The sequence below is a fragment of the Mastacembelus armatus genome, chromosome 1 (genome assembly GCF_900324485.2).
Source record: "Mastacembelus armatus chromosome 1, fMasArm1.2, whole genome shotgun sequence".
NCBI lineage: Eukaryota > Metazoa > Chordata > Actinopteri > Synbranchiformes > Mastacembelidae > Mastacembelus > Mastacembelus armatus.
The window spans coordinates 25,268,252-25,291,977 of record NC_046633.1 but is presented as its reverse complement, the minus strand read 5'-3'; the positions used below and the strand labels follow the sequence as shown (position 1 = coordinate 25,291,977).

The window sequence follows — 23,726 nt, the reverse complement described above, 5'->3', positions numbered from 1 at the left end:
CCTCACCCGGAAGTAAATAAAGTGGCAGTTGTAAATCAGATGAAGTGATAAAAGTGTTATTTATAGTATTGCTATTATTAATGCTTGGTAGTGAACAGTCAGGGAGATTAATAGGGTTAAATTATTATTTAACAATTAAACATTCCCATTTAAAAGTACAAAATATTTAAAAGCTGTAAACCGGATCTTTTATTTTGAAAGGTCAAGGTTTATTGTAGAGGTATTGAACTACGTCCTCTAGTGGTTGGATTGATTGACACCACAATTCAGTCTCCATTCACATCTTCAATGATTAAAAAATAAAAACAAATCATCCCATATAACAATGAAATAACTGGCTTTTTGGAATAGTTCATGGTAAGAATAAAAACATATCCACTACAATATTTATCTTTATCTTCACCTGCTCTGTTCCTGTCCCAGTCAGCCTTCGACCTGCCTGGAGATGGCTGATGCTCAACAGGGGACCCTTCTTGCTGTCAGCCCCGCAGACAACCATCACCTCACAGGCATCCTGCTCAGCTGAGCCCCAGCCCCCCCAAGAAATACTGTACTTTATACTCCACTACATTTTCCTGACAGTTGTAGTTAGGAGTAACCTGTTTAGGGCCCAATAAGGTAAAACTTACACGTTTCACAGTAAATTAAAGATTAGAAAAAATCTAATAGAAGATTGATTTGTGTATTTACTTTTTCTTCATTTTCCTCCTCATTTATCACCTCACATGGTATTGATGATAATCATCAATACAATATGTTAGGTTATCTGTCCTGTACCTGTATCTGTCTATGAAGTATAAGAAGCTGTGAATGAGAATAGAATTGCACGGTTCTGTAATAGCATTGTACCGTGCCTAGGAGATGCTGTTGAACTTATTTGAGAATGAAGCTGTTACCTCTTACAGGAATAAGTGGTGGCATAAAGTTAAAGAATTCTGTGGTGTTAGCACTAAAATTTTAAGAGCTTAGAATATGAGATGGAGTAAATCAGTGATTCCACAGCAGCTCCAGGGAGCAAAAAAGACAGAGAGACTGGATCACAAACAATGGTTGTTGATATTTATTGATAAACCTAAAAATAGATGTATGTTTTTTCCCTTTGTTGACCCAGTTATCATCCATTCAGCTTTACTGGCAACATGGCATGACAGCAGATGTTAAAGGTAGTGAAAACTACAAGATAAGGTCACATCAGTACAGGATGGTCACTGCACCATTTTGGGGTCTTTTGGGTCAATCAGGTGGGCTCCTGGTCTACAGAGGGGCACCTTGGATGAGCACTTGTAGCACTCGGATGCCATTAGGTGTTTTTAAGCATACACTTACTTTATTAGTACATTAACATAAGTGCTGCACTTAAGATAAAGTTTGAGATGCTTTACTTTAGTCAGTTTAGTTCAGCATATCCTAATTTATAATTTGATTTAGAACTACTGTAGGCTGCTTTTTTACTGCACCACAATTATCTGACAGCTGTATTTACCAGTTACTATTCAAATTAAGATTTTACTTTTGAAATATTTATATTTTCAGTGTCTGCTCAGCAAGTCTCACTATATCTCAAATGTCTATGGGTTCTCAGCAGTTCCACCAAAGAGACACTTCCCTTCTAAACTTGGATTTAAATATCCAAAGAAAGGCCACAGAGGTAAAGTTTATAATATTTCATAAAAATCAGTGATTAAAGAAACTCAACTCCAAAATCTAGCTAGGACAAGCAGAGTCTAATCTAACAGTCCTACAACATTATACCCTTCATGAGGGTTATAATGTTCAGTTTGTGTTGCACAAACTATCCTCGTTCATAAAAAGACGATCAATACATTATAACCATCGTGAGGACAGAATTTGTTGCAGGATTGGTGTATTCACAGATGCAGGTAGAACATTTACATTTAACAGTCAACATTTAAGAACCTAAAAGTGCAATTGTTTTATGTGTATGTCAATGAGACGGGGACAGGGAGATACACTCGTACCCTCAACTAACACTGTCAGATCACAGCTTTCATGGAAATTCATCAGTGTGGCCCAGGCTGACTTCTCAGTCATCATCAACAGTTTTACAGACCTAAACTTAGGTCATTGATTTTATGAAGTATTGACTAATGGGTCATGGGTCACTTATGGTCATGAGCTTTGGGTCATGACCGAAAGGACAAGATCTGGGATAGCAGCTGAAATGAGCTTCCTTCGCAGGAGAGATAGGGTGATGAGCTCGGTCACCCGGGAGGAGCTCGGAGTAGAGCTGCTGCTCCTCCACATCGAGAGGAGTCAGCTGAGGTGGCACAGGTATCTGTTCCGGATGCCTCCTGGGCACCTCCCTGGGGAGGTGTTCCAGGCATGTCCCACTGGGAGGAGGCCCCAGGGAAGACCCAGGACACGCTGGAGGGCTTTCCGAGGCCAACCGTGAAAGCCAGGCCAGCTGGGACGGCAGGTATTCCAGGAAGAGCTGGAGGAAGTGTCAGGGGAAACGGAAGTCCGGGTAGCCCTGTTTAGGCTACTGCCCCCCCGAGACAGCCCCGGATAGGCAGAAGAAGATGGATGGATGGACGGATGGATGGATGGATGGATGGATGGATGGATGACTAATGGGTAGTGTAATAGGAGAATCAATCGACTTCTAGCACTGTCCTCCAAAAATAGAACAAACTCACATACATGAAATCAAATGGTGCCCTAATGACAAACTTCCTGCAGTCACCAACCTACATGTGGTCTGTCTGTTAGTGGCTATAAACCTTTGCCAGGCAGCCGTCCTCTTTGGTACTGCTCTCACATTGTTAATCCCAGGGTCCACCTGCTGGAGCTATCACTCTGATGGCTGTGCATGAGAAATTTAAGTGCAGGAGTTTCTCTTTTAAATGAGTGGATACATCTGTAAATTGGACAAACAATAGAATTGTTATGAATCTTAGGTGCAAAACGAGAAACGTATTTCGCTGAGATATACAGGTTAATAGCAGGTGTAGAGGTGTGAGTGAAGGTAGATACCACCATCTTAGGCCTTATCAGGTACAATGTGAGCTGGATTGCAACACAGCTTGCAGAGAGATTACAGCAGTGTCTGGTCAGACTAGTAAAGGTGTGTTCTGCTTATCTATGAGACGGAAATGTTCCTGAGGGTGTAAAGGCTGCTCATCACTTGCCCTGCTGCCCTCCACAAACCCCCCGAATCCCTACACTACCACTCTAACTGTGTGAGGGCACAGTTTCTAAACGAGAAGCCCAGGTGAGCTCATCACACAGAGAGCATGGACTCACTACATCAACCACAGGTGAGGATCAGCATGGCTTCTATCCATCTGCACATGTTTTTACTACTGTCGGCTGAAAACCTCAGAATATCAATTTAATGTTTTTTTTACTTAATTATCAAAAACCCATGTGTGTCAAATTAAAAAAATTAAATATATCTTTACAATAAAATAAATATATGAGTTTGTAGTTGCACATTTTACAAGATACAAGTATAACATTGTAAACTGAAGTGAAAAATGCATCAAGGTAAATGAAAGAATGGTAGACAAAGAATTATACAGTATACTGTATACAGTATACTCTAGTATAGTATGGATTAAAACATTTATTAAATTATACATAACAGACAACAATAGTATGTAATATTAATACATCAATATGTAAGCTACTTTCATCACTTTAGACAGTAACTTATATTTTTAATATTGATTTAGCTGGTAGTGTTTGTTCCAGGTCATATCGTTGTGTGAATGGAATTTTACTGCAGCTCAAACATGTGACAATAAGATCAATACCCTGACATGTGAGGGAAAGTGTGTGTGTGTGTGTGTGTGTGTCTGTATGTGTGATATTTGTGAACTCCTGACATTCAAACTGACTCTTAAGGTATTTTTGAGAATTGTTCATACACACAATTGGCCGACAGCTAATTAGAGATGAAAAAATTTAAAGCATTTTGGTGGGTTCCTACTTTCTGGGTTGGCATATTTGATTTGATTGCAGTACTTTATGAGACATTTAGCAACATAAATAATCTACTATTTAAAACACTCACCTCATCATAAGACTTTACTTTACTTACAGTTCCTACAATAATCTGCTGTGTCCTTTAAATTTTGACAAATACAATTTTAGAAACAAATCTGTTCCGCAGTAATTACATGGAAGTTTGAAATTAAATTCTAACATAATGTTTAATTTCTTTTCTTTTATGAACCAATGGCTTCTTAAAACAAACACAAGGAGGTCCTTGACAAGAAAGATGGAAATAAAAGCGAAGGTATTTTTCATCCTGTGTAAAATGCAACAAAGGCCATTGATGTATTTAAATAGCAGTTACATGTAAAATCTATATGGCTATACAAAAAAGACAGTAAATATAATCATGCTTTATGTCTGTTCCAGAGGTCAAAGCAAGTCCCAGACATTCCACTGTGGCTTTGATTGAGGATGAACCAAACGACATAGACCCATGGGACCTGCCAGAACTGCAGGACACTGGGGTCCCATGGTCAGGTGAAGACTGTGTAACATGATTATTAGTATTAATGTTTTCTTATCCTTGTATTTTTAAAGACACTTGTCTGTTCTGATTAGATATATATGATGAGTAATAAATACCTGCTGGAGATAAGATAAGGTGTCTCATTCCAGGGGTAATCATCAAAAGTTACCAACACATAACTATACATATATTAATGTCTCATCTGTAAATGCAGTAAAACATGTCCGGAGTAACTTTGCGAGTATGAACTCCTTTAAAAGTTGTCTCTGTTTGAATGTCTGAAAGCATTCAGTCATTTACATGTAAACTACAACTAAATGAAAGCCTTGATTATACACAGTCAGTCTACATGTGCTTCAGTGTTGTAAAACAATAAAAACAGGGTAACATCTAAAGATGGCAATTCCTCTGTGCTGTGGTTGGATGAGTAAATGCTGCCGAATTCAAAGAACAGTAAATCAAATCAGCATCGCCGATCAGATCATTTAGAAAGGATAGATATCATAAATAACAATTGACACCATCCAGATAGTAACTACAGACTGTAGGTGAGATAAGACACACTCTGTGTTCAGTCTAGTCAACAGTTTTAAAGTTACCTGTCATTGCAGTTTACTACAAGAGTGATTGAGCCACTATGCAATATAAATTTGTGATTTTAGAAATGGCAGCATTTTCTATTATAATGACGTTATCAACAAGTTTATATTATGGTAAGTTTTTGGTAGTAATTACACCTGGGGTCTTGCTGATATGTCACAATGTTTGGTCTTAAAAATGCCTATAAAGGAGATAATACTTTAAAAATGTTAATGTAAAAGAAATATGTGTTTTCTTTTTCACTTTGTTTAAACTCACTCATTTATCATGTCTGTCCCAGCTCTGGATACCAGAGGGAAGGTGCTGAAAGTGCTGGTGTCAGTAGGGAAGCTGGTCCTGCTGCTGTGTTTCCTCTACATATTCATGTGCTCCCTCGACATTCTCAGCTCAGCTTTCCAGCTGGTTGGAGGTAAATACATTAAGATCCTGTGGGTGTTTTGTTACAGGTTTTGATTAGAATAATAATTTCCTCTTTTCATACAGATCAGTGTTAGACTTTTCAATTCAATTCAATTCAATTCAATTTTATTTTATTTGTATAGCGCCAAATCACAATACAAATCATCTCAAGGCACTTTACAAAAACTAAAACTAAAAACCCAACAATTCCCTTATGAGCAAGCACTTGGTGACAGTGGAGAGGAAAACTCCCTTTAACGGAAGAAAAAACCTCCAGCAGAACCGGGCTCAGTTTGGATGGCCATCTGCCTCGACCGGTTGGGGTGAGTGGATAGAGCAGAGAGAAAAGAACAGCAACAATAAACAACAAATAGACACTGCAGGTTGGTGGGACCAGTAACTGCACATCAGCGATATACAGCTCCAGGACCAGGGACACCTGCAGAAGGTACAGAGTCCTTGGGCAGTCTAGGCCTATAGCAGCATAACTAAGGGATGGTTCAGGGTTGCCTGAAGCCAACCCTACCTATATGCTTTGTCAAAGAGGAAGGTTTTAAGTCTAGCCTTAAAAGTACAGAGAGTGTCTGCCTCCTGAACCCAGGCTGGGAGCTGGTTCCTCAGGAGAGGAGCTTGATAACTAAAGGCTCTGCCTCCCAGTCTGCTTTTGGAAACTCTGGGAACCACTTTTATTTACTCTCTGTCCAGTCACTCTCCATAGCACACTATTCTATGAAGATAAAAAACACAGAGCTATGTTTTGAAAATGTACATGCTCCTGTGTTCACCTCATCCAGGTAAAACAGCAGGTGACATCTTTCAGGACAACTCAGTTTTGTCCAACCCTCTGGCCGGTCTCGTCATTGGTGTTCTGGTCACTTTGCTGGTCCAGAGCTCGTCCACGTCCTCCTCCATTATTGTCAGTATGGTGTCATCTGGATGTGAGTACAAGGCGTCTCACAGATACACATGCACAAACAAACATGCAGTATACATGAATGATGATCATGGAGGAGAAGGACTGATGATGAGGAATACCTATGTCCTATGTGCTCTGGCAGTGCTTACAGTCCGACTTGCAGTTCCTATTATCATGGGCACAAACATCGGGACTTCTGTCACCAACACACTGGTTGCAATGACACAGGCAGGTGACCGCAGGACCTTTCGCAGGTAATCATTTAGTTTTTTATGGATAGCTTCTTGTTATTACCCTTGACAGTTCAGAAAGCCCAGAAAAAAACCTTAAGAACATTAAGTTCTTGCTGATAAACTGGGCAAATGCTGCTTATTAATATTCTGCAACAGAATCTACTGTGTGAACCTGATTAATTAAATTTTATTGCTGTAGCATTCAGGTAAATACATTGCCCTGATGTGAAACAGAACCATAAATTCTTTACTCAAAAATCTAGACATTTATACACTGGTAAAAAAAAAATCTTTGTGGAAATGGCTTTTAAGGAGGTTTATTAGTCCTAAGAAGAGGGAAAAACAGTATGTCCCATTAAACTGTCAATATTTAATCTACAACAAAACCTTCCATTTTTCTATTTGCATCCAGGGCTTTTGCAGGGGCCACAGTGCACGACTTCTTCAACTGGTTGTCTGTGTTGGTGCTGCTGCCTCTGGAGATCGCCACTGGTTATTTGTACCTGACCACAAAGCTCATCATCCACTCCTTTAAAATCCAGAGTGGAAAGGCACCAGACCTGTTAAACGTGATTACTGATGTCATCACTGAGTCAATAATACAGGTAAACTGTGATGCTGATGATGTTATTTTCACTTGAGAAAACAATTTTATCATTTCAGTCTGAACGAATGATAAGAACATTAAAGACCAAGAACCAAGAACACACTGGTGAAACACTGGGGAAAAGCAGACAATGTAAACATAACAGAGGGAATTGCACAAATATCTAAAAGATTTTATCTGTAGGGCAGCACAGTGGGTTAGTGGTTAGTGCCATTGCCTCACAGCAAGAAGGTTCCTGGTCTGAAACCCAGCAGGGACCTTTCGGTGTGGAGTTGCATGTTCTCCCTGTGCTTGTGTGGGTTTTCTCAAGGTACTCTGGTTTCCTCCCACAGTCCAAAAACATGTATGTCTGGTTGATTGGTGACTCTAAATTGCCCATAGGAGTGAGTGTGAGTGTGTGAGGTTGTTGGTCTCTATGTGGCCCTGTGATGGACTGGTGACCTGTTCAGGCTGTACCCCTGCCTTTCACCCACAGAGAACTGGGATAGGCTCCAGCTTATCCCTGTGACCCTGGTTAGGAATAAGAGGGTACAGATGGATAACACACAGATAGACACAGACAGTGTTAGGTAAATTCTTTAACAAATAGACTCAGAGGACGAACTTCGGTAAGATTATATAGAAGTTTTACTTACAAGGAGTAACAGTCACACAGCACCTTGGTACAGCATGAGGATCACTGGCTCTTAGCTGGGCAGCACATCATTTTAATACTATGATACAAACAGTCATGTGATAAAAGAAGAAAGAGGAGGCAGTTTCCCATGAAACTGCAAAACATCTGGGTTTCGATACTAAGTGTCTTATCAGAAAGTGAAGGTCAGAACAGACTGACCTTAGGAAGAGACAAGAGGTAACAGGCCCTACTCAACAGTGCTTTTGACTTACATTAAAGTAAAGTGGATTAACAAACCTGAAGGTAACATTTTAATTTCTCTAACAGACAGACAGACTTGGTTGTAGTCTGTGATGTACTGGACTACGTTGGTACTGATGAAATTTACAAGACTGCCAGTTGGATTTTATCTGTAACATCAGATGCCAACACCATTATGTAGAGAGCTTCACAGTTGTTAGGCTATCGTGGTGTCGGTGGTGGTGAAGTAAAGAACAGGTGAGGACCCAAATGTGGGACAAACAGGCAGGTTTATTCCCCTGGATTGTCCAGGGCTCAGGCAAACACAAAGTAATCTCCGCCGTTCGGCAGGCACTCAGACAGGGAAACAGAAAGGCTCTTTTCACTACCAATTCTCATTAGTGAACGTAACTAATATTCCGGCAGGGAACAAAGGAAAACCAGGGACATATATAGGCAGAACTAAGGACACAGGTGAACGTAATCTAAACTAATCAACAACGGAAACACAAAGCTACCTGGGAGTAACACAAACAGAGGCAGAACACAGGAAACTGACCAAAATAAGGGACAGACAGGAAACAAGACTCGGGGCCTAACAACAGTCACATGAACTCAATCTCCCATAAGCCCTACTTCCTACCTGAACTCCAAACACAGAATTAGGCCTTTGCTAACAGCCTCCCATCCAACATTCAGTAAATCAGGATATGACAAAACCTACACATATCACCAGCACACAAGCTAAACTCAGGTCTCAATAACCAAAAACATCCATATTATCTATATCTTATCTATTATCTATACTGTTCGCCCTGCAGAAGGTCATGGAGACAGATCTTTCACATGGCTGACACACAGAGAGAGACACTCACACCTATGGCCAATTTAGAGTCAGCAGTTAATTATCCTCAACCTGTATGTCTCTGGACTGTGGGAGGAAGCTGGAGAACCCAGAGAAAACCCACACAGCTCTGGGGAGAACAAGTAGAACCTTATTGGTGGGAAGCGACTTGCTAACTACTGCACCACCGTACTGCCCCAATTCAGTTCAATTCAATTCAGTTGTATAATGTCAAATCACAATAACAATCATATCAAGGCACTTTCCATAAAAACCCATCAAATCCCTTATGAGCAAGCACAGCAACAGTCAAACAGAAACACTCTTGTTAACACTAAAAACCTCCAGCAGAACCAGGTTTTGATGTCAGTCTCTGTCATTCAAAGAACTTTACTTTTCAAATATATGGTATTATGAGATTGATATGTAATGAGACTGTTCTTATTACAGTGATATTTATGTTTTATAGTAGTGATCTGTGTGAGGCTTTGTAAAGGTACTTACATGGTGCACTACTATCTATCAATTCAATTCAATTCAATTCAATTTTATTTGTATAGTGCCAAATCACAATACAAATCATCTCAAGACACTTTACAAAAACTAAAAACCCAACAAATCCCTTTTGAGCAAGCACTTGGCGACAGTGGAAAGGAAAAACTCCCTTTAACGGAAGAAAAAACCTCCAGCAGAACCGGGCTCAGTTTGGGCGGCCATCTGCCTCGACCGGTTGGGGTGAGTGGATAGAGGAGAGAGGAAAGAACAGCAACAATAAACAACAAATAGACACTGCGGGTTGGTGGGGCCAGTAACTGCACATCAGTGATAAACAGCTCCAGGACCAGGGACACCTGCAGAAGATAGAGAGAGAGAACAGAGAGAGAGGGAGAGAGCACAAACTAGGGGAGAGAGAGAGCACAAGGTTAGTGACATTCAGTGGTGGAATATACAGTGGGTACGGAAAGTATTCAGACCCCTTTAAATTTTTCACTCTTTGTGTCATTGCAGCCATTTGCCAAAATCAAAAAAGTTCATTTTATTTCTCATTAATGTACACTCAGCACCCCATCTTGACAGAAAAAAACAGAAATGTAGAAATTTTTGCAAATTTATTAAAAAAGAAAAACTGAAATATCACATGGTCATAAGTATTCAGACCCTGTGCTCAGTATTGAGTAGAAGCACCCTTTTGAGCTAGTACAGCCATGAGTCTTCTTGGGAATGATGCAACAAGTTTTTCACACCTGGATTTGGGGATCCTCTGCCATTCTTCCTTGCAGATCCTCTCCAGTTCTGTCAGGTTGGATGGTGAACGTTGGTGGACAGCCATTTTCAGGTCTCTCCAGAGATGCTCAATTGGGTTTAGGTCAGGGCTCTGGCGGTGCCAGTCAAGAACGGTCACAGAGTTGTTCCGAAGCCACTCCTTTGTTATTTTAGCTGTGTGCTTAGGGTCATTGTCCTGTTGAAAGGTGAACCTTCGGCCCAGTCTGAGGTCCTGAGCACTCTGGAAGAGGTTTTCTTCCAGGATATGTCTGTACTTGGCTACATTCATCTTTCCTTCAATTGCAACCAGTCGTCCTGTCCCTGCAGCTGAAAAACACCCCCACAACATGATGCTCCCACCACCATGTTTCACTGTAGGGATTGTATTGGGCAGGTGATGAGCAGTGCCTGGTTTTCTCCACACATACCGCTTAGAATTAACGCCAAAAAGTTCAATCTTGGTCTCATCAGACCAGAGAATCTTATATCTCATAGTCTGGGAGTCCTTCATGGGTTTTTTGGCAAACTCTATGCAGGCTTTCATGGGTCTTGCACTGAGGAGAGGGTTCCGTCGGGCCCTTCTGCCATAAAGCCCCGACTGGTGGAGGGCTGCAGTGATAGTTGACTTTGTGGAACTTTCTCCCATCTCCCTACTGCATTTCTGGAGCTCAGCCACAGTGATCTTTGGGTTCTTCTTTACCTCTCTCACCAAGGCTCTTCGCCCACGATTGCTCAGTTTGGCTGGACAGCCAGGTCTAGGAAGAGTTCTGGTCGTCCCAAACTTTTTCCATTTGAGGATTATGGAGGCCACTGTGCTCTTAGGAACCTTGAGTGCTGCAGAAATTCTTTTGTAACCTTGGCCAGATCTGTGCCTTGCCACAATTCTGTCTCTGAGCTCCTTGGGCAGTTCCTTCGACCTCATGGTTCTCATTTGCTCTGACATGCACTGTGAGCTGTAAGGTCTTATATAGACAGGTGTGTGCCTTTCCTAATCAAGTCCAATCAGTTTAATTAAACACAGCTGGACTCCAATGAAGGAGAAGAACCATCTCAAGGAGGATCAGAAGAAATGGACAGCATGTGAGTTAAATATGAGTGTCACTGCAAGGGTCTGAATACTTATGACCATGTGATATTTCAGTTTTTCTTTTTTAATAAATTTGCAAAAATTTCTACATTTCTGTTTTTTTCTGTCAAGTTGGGGTGCTGAGTGTACATTAATGAGAAATAAAATGAACTTTTTTGATTTTGGCAAATGGCTGCAATGACACAAAGAGTGAAAAATTTAAAGGGGTCTGAATACTTTCCGTACCCACTGTACATGTGGGGTGGGAGGAGAGGAAGAGAGGGGAGGGGAGGGAAGGGAAGGGGGGGGTTAGGGTAGGGGAGCTCAGTGCACCGATGGTCCTCGGGCATTCTAGGCCTATAGTAGCATAACTAAGGGATGGTTCAGGGTTGCCTGAAGCCAGACCTAACTATACGCTTTGTCAAAGAGGAAGGTTTTAAGTCTAGCCTTAAAAGTACAGAGAGTGTCTGCCTCCTGAACCCAGGCTGGGAGCTGGTTCCACAGGAGAGGAGCTTGATAACTAAAGGCTCTGCCTTCCAGTCTGCTTTTGGAAACTCTGGGAACCACAAGTACACCTGCACTCTGAGAGCGAAGTGCTCTATTGGGATAATATGGTACTATGAGGTCTTTAAGGTGTGAAGGAGCTTGATCATGAAGGGATTTGTATATGAGGAGAAGGATTTTAAATTCTATTCTGTATTTTACAGGGAGCCAATGAAGAGAAGCTAATATAGGAGAAATATGATCTCTCTTGCTAGTTGCTGTCAGGACTCTAGCTGCGGCATTCTGGATTGACTGGAGGATTTTTATGGAGATACTGGGACATCCAGATAGTAATGAGTTACAGTAATCCAGCCTTGAGGTAACCAATGCATGGACTAGTTTTTCTGCATCATTTTGAGACAGGATGTTCCTAATTTTGGCAATGTTGCGCAGGTGAAAGAAGGCAGTTCTAGAGATTTGTTTTATGTGGGAGTTAAAGGACATGTCCTGGTCAAAAATATCTCCAAGGTTTTTCACAGTAGTGCTGGAGGCCAGGGCTATGCCATCTAAAGTAGATATAATTTTAGAAAAGTTATTTCTGAGGTTTTTAGGCCCAAATACAGTAATAAAATTTCTCTGAATTTAAAAGTAGAAAGTTACTGGTCATCCAGGCCTTTATGTCAGTTAGACACACTTGAAGTCTGGTTAACTGGTTTGTGTTAACAGGTTTAATAGATACAACTGAGTGTCATCTGCATAGCAGTGGTAATTAATAGAGTGCTTCCTAATGACATAGTCTAAAGGAAACATGTACAGCGTGAACAGAATCGGTCCTAGCACAGAGCCTTTGTGGAATTCCATAACTAACTTTTGTTTGTGTGGAAGGTTCATCATGGACATGAACAAACTGGAATCTGTCCGCTAAATAGGATTGGAACCATTTTAACTCTGTTCCTCTGATACCAGTCACATGCTCCAGTCTCTGTAATAAGATGTTGTGGTCAATAGTGTTGAATGCAGCACTAAGGTCTAGGAGGACAAGTATAGAAACAAGTCCATTATCTGAGGCTAAGAGAAGATCGTTGGTGACTTTTAACAGTGCTGTTTCTGTACTATGATGTGCTCTAAATCCTGGTTGAAAATCTTCAAATAGTTCATTCCTGTGTAAGTGGTCTGATAGCTGCTTAGCAACAGCTTTTTCTAGGATTTTAGAAATAAATGGTAGGTTGGATATTGGTCTATAATTAGCCAAGACTCCTGGATCAAGACTAGGCTTTTTGAGTAAGGGTTTGATTACTGCAGTCTTAAAGGCCTGTGGTACGTAGCCTGACACTAGAGATAAATTTACTAAGTCTAATAAAGATGAGTTCATTAATGGCAGGGTGTCTTTAAGCAGTCTAGTCGGGATGGGGTCCAAGAGACACGTTGATGATTTCGATGAAGCAACTACTGATGTAAATTCAGAGAGATCTATAGGAGAGAAGCAGTCTAAACATAACTGAGGTCCTACAGATGATTCAAGAGCTACTGTAGTAGAAGATTAATTTATTGCAGGTATAGGAAGCATCTGCTGAATTTTATCTCTAATAGTTGTGATTTTATTTGTAAAGAAACTCATAAATTCATCACTGCTGAGAGCTAAGGGAACACTGGGCTCAACAGAGCTGTGACTTTTTGTCAGCCTGGCTACAGTGCTGAAAAGAAACCTGGGATTGTTCTTATTTTCCTCTATTAGTGATGAATAGTATGCAGTTCTGGCTTTACGGAGAGCTTTTTTATATGTTAGTAGACTGCTGGCTAGAAAAATTTCCTCTAAATTTGTGGAACGCCACTTCCTTTCCAGCCTTCGTGATGCCTGCTTTAAGGTACGAATATGTAAATTATACCATCGAGCTAATCTCCTCTGATTCACTAACTTCTTTTTCAGAGGGGCCACAGTATCAAGTAATGTTACTGTAAAGAGCATTGGTTAACAAGTCATTGGCTAGACAGTAGATATCATCTGTTCCCTGAATCAAACCTATTTATTTATTTATATATTTTATACTACAGTATATAAATATAAATATAAATATAAAAATAAAAGTTTTGGCTTTGCCCCCTTTGGTTGTTTAGTTTCACGGTTGAGTCTTTTTAAGCTGGTGATTGAAATGACTGACTGAAGTGCCCGCATTAACGCAATGGACTTTACAACTGTCATGCTATTTAGTTTGTCCCTGAGGCAGGACCATTGAAAATACTGTAGCAGAACCGCATACAGAAGTGAACCATGTGTATGGATGAGTGATGGGTTTCACAGCAGCACCTTGTAGCTTAAAACATTCTTACCTTCTTTTTTATTGTTATGTCTGTACATTTCTGCATGTTCTTTGTACTTGACCTAGTTGGACAAGTCTGTCATTGGTGAGATTGCCATCGGAGATCCTCAGGCCAGAAATAAGAGTCTTATCAAGAAATGGTGCCAAACCTTCACCAATGCAGTAAGACCAGAACATGTCAACTACATACCAAATACTGACAAACATCAAGACTAAAAACTGCTGCTATGTTTCAGACTTTAATGAATGTTACAGCACTTGGTCCAGAGAACTGCACCTCCCCGTCTCACTGCTGGGTCGATGGCAACTCCACCTTCACAATGAAGAACATTTCTGAAACATACAATGTCCAGAAATGTAAGCACACAATTTCAGAATTTACTCTTTATTTTATGCCACACTGAACTAAAAAAGGTTGATCTGTACATTAGTCCAGAGTATATCTATCAGGATATGAACTAAATGGCTTTTTTCATATGATAAAGCAAAAGTGTTTAACTAAGCAGCTTAATTATGTAGTTGTGGTAGCACCATCCTTTTCTTGACAGAGCTTTGTTTTGTTGTTTTGGTTTTACAGGCCCCAGATTTGATGCACTAATCCAGACAGTTAACTAAATGCTGGTGAACATAACTGATGATATAAAGTGATTGTTACAGAATTTTTCTTTTCCCTGGTGGACTGGAAAAAGTTATCACCCTCTTATCCATATTCGGTCCCTTTTGTCATGGGGAAATGCTGTGTGTATTTTCTCTATGTTGTCAGGCAAACACCTCTTTGTAGATGTAAATCTGCCTGACCTGGCGGTGGGTCTGATCCTACTGGCCGTCTCTCTGCTGGTGCTCTGCTCCTGCCTGGTGCTCATTGTCAAACTACTTAACTCCATGCTGAAGGGGCAAGTGGCTGCAGTCATCAAGAAGATCCTCAACACTGGTGAGCAGTGGCGCACGCTGTGAAACAGATATAAAGGCAGTTATTGTTGATATATGAAAGTTTGTTTGTGTGTGTGCAGATTTCTCATTTCCATTTGGTTGGGTCACTGGTTACATTGCCATTTTAGTCGGAGCTGGAATGACTTTCATAGTGCAGAGCAGTTCGGTTTTCACCTCTGCTATTACTCCACTTGTTGGTAAGGTCAATCAATGTTTTCTTTAAAAAAAAGATAAATAGCTGATCTGATCCAAATTGGTAGGTCTAGTTGCAGTAACAGATTAATGCTGCCAGTGAACACACAGTGGGTTATAATACTCAACACACAATCTTCTTTAACTTTCTTGTTGCTTTTTTAAAAATCACAATTAGCAAGACTTGAAATACACAAATACACACCTGTCCTGGTAACACAGGGCATAGGAGAGACAAAAAGTGGTTGTAAAATATGTAAGTGTGAGAATTTATAGTTGAACAAGTCTTGCTTTTATTTGAATAGGTATTGGGGTCATCAGCATAGAGAGAGCATACCCATTGTGTCTGGGTTCAAATATTGGCACGACCACCACAGCCATCCTGGCAGCCATTGCTGGTCCTGGAGACACACTGGCTAATGCTCTACAGGTCAGTAACTCATATAAAACCTGCAGTGGTGCTTTTTCATAGGTTTTATATGAGTTTGCCTGTTATTCCTAGTTTCTATTTGTGTAGATATTTTTCTTCAGTTCTTCTGTTGAACTCTAGGAGACATTTAGCTTTTATAATTTTACATATTAGAGTTTATGATTTAAAAAAAGAAATATAATGACCGATAATGACCAATAAAATTTGTTCATGTTTGCTCCAGATTGCCCTTGTGCATTTCCTGTTCAACATCTCTGGCATCATTCTGTGGTATCCAGTCCCATTCACCCGTGTCCCTATCCGGCTGGCTAAAAGTCTGGGCAACATCACTGCCACCTACCGCTGGTTTGCTGTTTTCTACATCATATGCTGCTTTTTCCTTTTACCAATCTTTGTCTTCGGCCTGTCGCTGGCTGGTTGGCAGGTCCTGGCAGGTGTAGGCACACCTCTAGTTGTCATGTTGATCATCATTGTCGTGATCAATGTGCTGCAGAGACAAAAGCCGGGGTGGCTGCCTGCTGTAGTGAGATCCTGGGATTTTCTCCCTCTCTGGGCCCACTCCCTGGCTCCCTGGGATAAAATGATCGGTGTGCTTACTGCCAAATGCAGCTACTGTTGCAAATGCTACCAAGGCACTGCTGATGATCACGAAGATGAAGAACCTGTGGAAAAGAGCAGGAAGGCACAGACACAATTGTATGATAACCCTGCAATGAGTGCTGAAAAAGAGGTAGAAAATGAAATAAAGATAGAACTAAAAATTCTGAAAATGACCCAACTATAAGAGTTGTGTGTGTGTGTGTAGTCTCATTTGTTTATTTTCTGAAAATGTGATTAACACTGACACTACATTTGGTGGAAACCCACTTCATGGTAATTGGCCTCCTGCAGCAGGGAGAAATATGGGGACTAGCTGCGGATTAATACACATTCGAAAAGTAACCAAAATATGTCAATAATTATTTGATAGATTCTGCTGAAATTTTGTGCAGGCATTTGTGGTTCTGCTAATGATACTGACGCTCCCTGTGGTTGATACTGACATCACCCATCAGGTCAAAAGTTTGAACTTGAAAAGCTAATGATATTTCCAATAACCTCAGCTCAACTGCATGTTTAGTGCTATTTAGTGCTAAAATTTAGCATGAACAGTAAACAGTAAACATTACACCTGTTTAACATTAGCATACTAGCACCGTCATTATGAGCATGTAGACATTTAGTAGACATTTAAAAAATCAAACAGGATTATTGAATTTTATATTATGCAGAACAATGTTGTAATTGTGTATATATAAATCAAATTTTGTATTGATGCTCATAATTAACAGTTTTTAAAAGAGCAAAGCAATGCCAAGAAGAGTAACTGTATACAACATACAACATGTGCTGGACAATTACAGTGTTGTTAAAATGTGAAAAGTCCTGAAGATGCAGTTTTAGAGTTGTGATCAGATCTGTTCAAAACTGTCAGAGCACGGGTTTGATGTGACAGCTACATACTTGTTTTCACATTTACATGTTTTTATACAACGTCATCTTTTGTATTTTTACGACGAATGTTTTCTACTGACATTGAGATACTTTACACATTGTTTTAAGGTGTAAAAGTTATTTTATAATTGAGAAGGATGGTTGTATTCACGGACTATGTAGTCAAACTAAATGAATCTACATCAAACATCGTATGTCAGGATAACTTATATGTAATGATGACTTTTATATTGTTTTGCCTCAATGCTAGCATTAAAATTCAATAAAAATAAACAATTAAAAATTATAACCTTCAGTGTTTTAGTCTTGAGATTATTTTGATAAAGCACAGTGGGAGTGAACAACTGAAACAAAACAGAAGCAGAGTTCAGTGCTGTTCAGAGGAACAAACATGCCCTAAACATAATTAACTTTATCAATGACACTAAACCATGTCTTTCAGGCATCAGGTATTTTGGCTGTTTGTAGTTTATCACCATATTTATGTGGAGTTTTGATTGTTGTGTCTTCTTTTCCTCTGCTTTGCCGACCACTGTACTGTCACATGCCAGTGAGACGTGCAACGAATGAGCTGGATTATCAATTTATCAATATTGAGGGCACACAACTGTGCCAAAGTTCAGCGCACAACAGACACAAGACAGTTTTCACATCATCAATACTCTCACACATATTTGTGCCATCATTGACACAACCTTCACAACTAAATGCCTAACCCTAACCTAAACCAAAACCTAAGTCTAACCAAAACCCTAAAAACACGTTTTAATCCTCAGATAGTCCTTTGAAGGTAGATAGACACACACTCAGACACATCCTTGTACTGTACTTGAGAGGACCCTGGTGGATATTGGCACTGGGCTAATGTTATTTTGGTATTTGTGTAGCAGTATTAAAATTAAAATTTAATGAATACCAAAGCTGTGGTCAATAGCAACTGTAAACAGATTTTTTAGTTTTTAACTGTAAAAACCTCAATTCATCAGTGATGCAAAGGACATTTGGTGGTAGGGCATTCCATAACAGTTCAATAGCAGAAATGACAAGTTCTGGTTCTGGTCACCCCATCGCTTACTTCTGGACTTAGAGATCTCTAACAGCCACTGACCAATTAACCTAATGACCCTTTTAGAAAATTAGCAGCAAAAAATTAGTAACAAAGTTCCAGTGTTTCACCTTTGTAAAATAAAGCATCTCACCACTTCTTACCCTCTCTCTGTGTGTGTGTGTCGGGAAACAAAGTGTGACAACATTATGTTTTTAGCACATACCTACAAACTCAGGGGTGAATTTTGTTTAGTAATGACTAATCTTTTAACCACTCATTTGATTTTTGCAACCTTTTTAATTTAGCAACATGTGTCAATCTCATAATGACACATGTCGTAACTACACTAAGTTTAAACTATAAAAGAGCTGTTGCAACTAGATCTTGGACTATGTCAGTGTGTACTGAAAAAGACAGGATGGTCTCTTCCACTCTGTTAATGATAAACAGCAGCACTGTGCAACTATCCACAGGTACACAGCAGCTCAGCATGTGATAAGCTGGGTCAGCTGATGTGACTTTACAAGTCACAGTGATTAACCACAGGCTTGTTGTTCGGGTTTACAGACTGGTAATCTTATCTGTTCCAATACTCTCACTCTCACTTATAATTTGGCATCATAACATGCCAGATATTCTAAAACTCTCAAAACACATCTGTCCAGTGCAGCCACCAGTGTTTTTCAAAAACTGAAGTAAATTATCTCAGACATTCACTCATAAACACAAACAGAAGCAGGAATGTATAAAAGCAGTTGCATATATTCAGCTGGAACATATTCCCCTTTTTGTTTTTAACCTTTAGGACCTTTTATGTTGTTAAAATAATCTTTTTCCACAGTCTCACAGTGTATTAGCTTGTTCCTCCTGGTTGAAGCTACTGTGTTTTTTAGGTGAAGCTGTCAAACCCAACACTTCATGGTTTTTCAGCTTTCCATCAAATGACAATACATTTAAGCGCCACTTTACACACATTCCCCCAAATTCAGTGTTAGTTATTTGGTATCTTTGGAAACTTGTAGTAGAATTTAAAGTTAAGTTCTGTGGGTTTGATCAATGTTTATTTGTACAGCATGAGTTTGCAATAGTTGGTCCATCACTGTACTGAAGGTATTTTGAGCTATTAATAGATATCAATTGATATCACATTGTGTCAGCTGGTCAGAGGGTAAACTCATACATGCCTCAAGTCTTGGCACTGAATTTCCAGGTTAGGTCAGTCTGCCAGGAATGGTTATGTATTAACGTGCAATGGACTCCTGTTCTCATTCATTCCAATGAAAAACAGATTAAGTCTTGACTTTTCCTCAACTGACCTACACTGTCATCTAGTGGCCACTGCTTTCATAGCCTCATTTCCAGTGGCAGCTGTTTTCAATAATAAAACATTCAAACTAATTGTACTCCACTTGCTCACCACCAAACAGCAAAGACACTGGACGAACTTTGCTTTTTAGACTTTTTTAATGCTAATCAGTAATCTTCCATAAGAGATTAGGTGCTGAACATAAAGGAGCATTTCACTAAACAGATATTTCTCTCAGGAGTTGGCAGAGACCAAAAATAGAAGGAAAGAATGGTGTTGAGTCAACTTACAAATGACCTGTGATCAGAACGTTCACACGTTTTTCAAATCAAATCAATTTCAACCTGGTACTTTGTCATTAATATAAATGCCATCAGAACATATTACAGACAATACAGGAATTCGACAAAACAAATAATTTATTAGTTTCAAGACCCAGAGGCAATTTGTGGTTACAGGTATTGTAGATATCTGATGTGCACTTTTACACACAGTATTACTACCACGATCCATACATTACTACTAACACTACAGAATTCATTACTACGTCCACTGCTTACTAGAACTTCTAGTTAAAGTACCACTAAAGCACACTGTAAAAACATAAATCAACATACAATACATTTGCATTTGTAGCACCATTCTCTGAACTATACTATAGATGCAAAGAATAATTTAAACTTTGGTGGGCTACTGCATACTTCACAGGCTTGTATTTCCATGTGCCCTATTTTCATACAGGACCACTGAAGCTGGTCAATTGTGCAAAGATTTGTGCCTGAAAATCTCCAACTAACATTGTATCATGGGCCAAACCCATTTGTTGTGATGAGCTATACTTTTATGGATTAATGGGGATTGTTGCAGTGTTTCATTATAAAAAGAGAAGAAGATTTCACATGTATATGAAAGAAGAGACTAACTTAAAATGGAAAGGGTCCACAGTAGGCGGTGTAAGCAGCGGCAACGCCTGCAGAGCCATCTCGTCACAGGTGATGTTCAGCTCACACAGCTCTCTCAGGCTGGGTGGTAGAGAACAGGAATAAGACTTAACTTATATATCTTAAAATAATTGTTTTCTATTTTATGCTTTAACACCAGAATCAAACATAAAATGAACTTTGCAGCAAGCGGTTTATATTGGCACTAATATGTAGAATTATTCACCAGTTGAATTGCACCAGAAGTCAAGTGAAATATTAGGTAAGCGTGTGCAATGTATAGTATTGAGGCAGTTTTATGGAATTAGAATAATAATAATAATAATAAAATAACTGTACCTTTCCAGCGGCATGAAGGTTGAGGTCTCCTGCTGGGGCAGCTCTCCTTCTCCTCATGAGGACAGCAGCCAGATCTCTCTTCACCACTTGAGAAGCTGAGGACACAAACATTGAAAACTCACTTGAACCTTCTTGTTTCACATTCATATGTAAAATTTAACACTTTAAAAGAGAATCTTAAGAAGTGAGTTTGAAATATGCTGAACTTTAAAAGAAACAAAATGTAATTGCATTTTGAATTCTGCATCAATAAACTTTACATTATTGCCAGAGAGCTAAAAAACTTCTAGAACAAAAGAGTGAACAAAACTTAAAATACAGACAGTAAATTCTGCCTTAGACTTTAAAGTAAAGTCAGAGACTAATTTGTTCATTTTCTGAGTTCAGGTTGTTTGGACTTGTATTATTTGAAGTTTCTGTCAAACTGCCATATTGCATAGTAAAGATAATCCAGTGACACTAAATGAAAACTGAACTTATACTAAAAAATATGTTGCACCTGCTGACAGCACTGTACATCATTATTTTACACAAACAAGCTACAGTTTTTAACAACATCTAAAAAATACTGCATACCCTCTTCTGATGAAGATGAAGATGATGAAGAAGAAGATGAAGAGGGAGAAGAGTCGGAAGCAGAGGAGCTGGACTCGGATGAGGAGGACTCAGAGGAAGAAGAGTCAGAAGAGTCAGAAGACTCGGAGGATTCGGAGGAGGAGGAGGAGGAGGAGGACGAGGATGAGGAAGAGCTGGAGTCAGATGCAGAGGATGAGGAAGAATCAGACTCAGAAGAGGAGGAAGACGAGGAAGAGGAGGAAGAGGAGGAAGACGAGGAAGAGGAGGAAGAGTCTGAAGCGGAGGATGAATCAGAGGAATCAGCTGCAGGGGCAGCAGCTGCTCTGTCGGCAGCAGGGTCCACGACAACCTCTGGTTCAACAGCTGATGAAGATCACAGAGAGTAACAATCTGTTAACACACTCTAGGTGCTGACATTGATCCAATAACAGAGAGCAATACTGAGAAGTACAGTACTGATGAGAAGTGTTTGTCCTTACCTCCCATAGACCAGCACACAGACAGAAGAGCACAGATGAAGAGGAGAGTCAGAGTCTTCATGATGCCTTGTAGTTTGTTTCTCACTGTAGAGAAATGACTTCTTGCACTTCTTAGCTTTCCCCTGGAGGTTTGCTCTGTTTCTTTCCCCAAATTCAAGGTCAATATATACTGTAGTCCACCTCCTTTGTCAGACCAAAGCCGAGCAGCAAAAACTCTCTGATTGGCTGGAGAATCAAATGTCAATGTTTCTGCTTCCATTTCTCGTGAAAGCTCCCATAAACACCCACGCAGCTGCTGGAACAGAGTCCAAGAAGTCATTCAACTGCACACAAACTTACATGACCACAAACATTCCTGGCATTCGACTGTACATTCAGTGCAGATACTGTATATAAACATGTATTTATGTATGTAAACCTTCACTTGATATTCAAGCCAGTTCAAGGCAGTGTCTCATTGCACTATTCACAGAATTTATACCTGACGTGTAGGTAAATGTCAATTTAATTTGAACAGACATCTGAAAATAATTTGTCTCTTTCTGGCTTTTGGATGAAGTGAAAAATATTTGTCATAAACGTCATTTTTTACCCGTCACTAATTTCCTGAGGTCGTCTAATCATTTTTATACTTGTCTTGTTTTGCCCATTCTGTACACCCCCTTCAGGTTCCTTGCCTTCTTCACCCCAAAGTATAAATAATACAACAAAGTCCTGTTCAAGCCATTGGTGTTACTGGTTTCTATAAAATACCCCAAAAATGCCATTGGATTTCAAGCAGGGAGACCCATTGCAGAGTTGCCTCTTAAACCTAAGGTTGCCAGTTCTGTCATTGCTGTTATGTTACTATACTCCTTGCCCCAGATGTGATCTCCCACCCACACAAGCCCCAAACTATAGCCTGAGGTGACCACAAGCTACTAATTGGGTTACACGAAGCAGCACTGAGCCTCACTGTGTGACAAAGCTTAATTAGAGTGTTGCACAGTTCTACCAGAACCGCAGTCAGTCACTATTTACAGACCCATCGTGGTCCAGTTCCTGGCCAGACCCAGACATGGCCATGGCTTACCAATGGCAACCAGTGGCCCAGTGCACAGTCTCGCTTGGTGTATTTCTACGTATATATGCAGCTAAATATAAATAACCCCCATGTGCTGAATGCACAGCGTTATGCATCCGGTTTGGATCCAGCTGCCTGTTTGTGCGATACAGTTTAAATATGGAATCTGCTGTGGTTTTTTGATAAAAACTGTAGAGTAAAAACTAGAGTTTGCAACCTGGACCTAAACCATATTGTAAGTGAACTACTGTATAAATAACCAAACATTTATATACACATAGCACATCACATATGTCTCATTTGTCATGTAGAGAGAAATGCAATGCTGCTGCACACTGACCTGTGTGTCCTTTGTGTTTTTAATAGTCGAGGGTTATTCCTGCCGTCAAGGATTTGTCTTGGACAGTGTGCTGTGTAATTTCAGTGCATGGTCCAGTGTTCATTTTTGTGGATGTATTGTAGCGCGTGGGGGAAATAGCTGAAGAAAACAATGGCCACAATGGCCCCGAGTAGGCCGGACATACAACATCTAGTCTGTGTTTTGCATGTTGCTTTTCTGTTTTCGCATGTTGGCCCTGAAATCATTGTACTGATGTTTAAGTGGACAGTCAGTGGAAAATATAAAGTGCTTAGGAAAACGTGGTAAGTTATTATAATCAGTGATTAGTGTTTATGTGATTTGATAACTTATTAAACAGTTGTGTGGTTGTTGTGTTATGGTTCACTTTCTTCACCACTGTGTGTATTTGGGTTATTTCTGTATTGTGAGAGCACATTTAGTCTTTTCATGAATTAAGCCTCTGCATCGTTTACATTTTCCAAATGCTATGAGTCAACACAGGAATTTCCGTCTTTGC

General features: G+C 39.9%; 2 protein-coding genes and 1 long non-coding RNA gene across 5 annotated transcripts; 1 reads left to right on the top strand and 2 right to left on the bottom strand.

The window, feature by feature from the left end:
- Nucleotides 1-3,254: 3,254 nt before the first annotated feature.
- slc34a2a (solute carrier family 34 member 2a) lies at nt 3,255-16,407 on the top strand. The gene is given in 13 exon segments (XM_026303396.1): nt 3,255-3,276; nt 4,196-4,261; nt 4,387-4,497; nt 5,367-5,495; nt 6,280-6,423; nt 6,544-6,655; nt 7,047-7,239; nt 14,138-14,233; nt 14,308-14,428; nt 14,835-15,002; nt 15,082-15,198; nt 15,499-15,623; nt 15,847-16,407. Coding segments are annotated over 13 exon segments (1,965 nt in total).
- LOC117152664 (uncharacterized) lies at nt 13,768-18,350 on the bottom strand. Of its 3 annotated transcripts, none has more exons than XR_004463092.1 (3): nt 18,327-18,350; nt 14,870-16,285; nt 13,768-14,404 (listed from the first exon to the last, which is right to left on the bottom strand). It is a non-coding gene; the product is annotated as an uncharacterized LOC117152664 (long non-coding RNA). The 3 variants fall into 3 exon arrangements; XR_004463093.1 differs by having other exon boundaries at nt 18,294-18,344; XR_004463094.1 differs by having other exon boundaries at nt 18,317-18,333.
- A 1,522-nt stretch (nt 18,351-19,872) lies between these two features.
- Nucleotides 19,873-21,979, bottom strand: bglapl (bone gamma-carboxyglutamate (gla) protein, like). Its single transcript, XM_026304526.2, has 4 exons — nt 21,807-21,979; nt 21,328-21,690; nt 20,752-20,846; nt 19,873-20,493 (listed from the first exon to the last, which is right to left on the bottom strand). The coding sequence occupies exons 1-4, from the start codon at nt 21,865-21,867 to the stop codon at nt 20,476-20,478; spliced, it is 537 nt and encodes a 178-aa protein (XP_026160311.1). The 5' UTR covers nt 21,868-21,979; the 3' UTR covers nt 19,873-20,475.
- Between the last annotated feature and the right edge of the window lie 1,747 nt (nt 21,980-23,726).

Coding starts and splice junctions, on each gene's coding strand:
- bglapl (XM_026304526.2), bottom strand. CDS start 21,867: ATGAAGACTCTGACTCTCCTCTTCATCTGTGCTCTTCTGTCTGTGTGC. Junction 21,691..21,806: donor TGTGTGCTGGTCTATGGGAG/GTAAGGACAAAC, acceptor GATCTTCATCAG/CTGTTGAACCAGAGGTTGTC. Junction 20,847..21,327: donor TTCATCTTCATCAGAAGAGG/GTATGCAGTATT, acceptor TTGTGTCCTCAG/CTTCTCAAGTGGTGAAGAGA.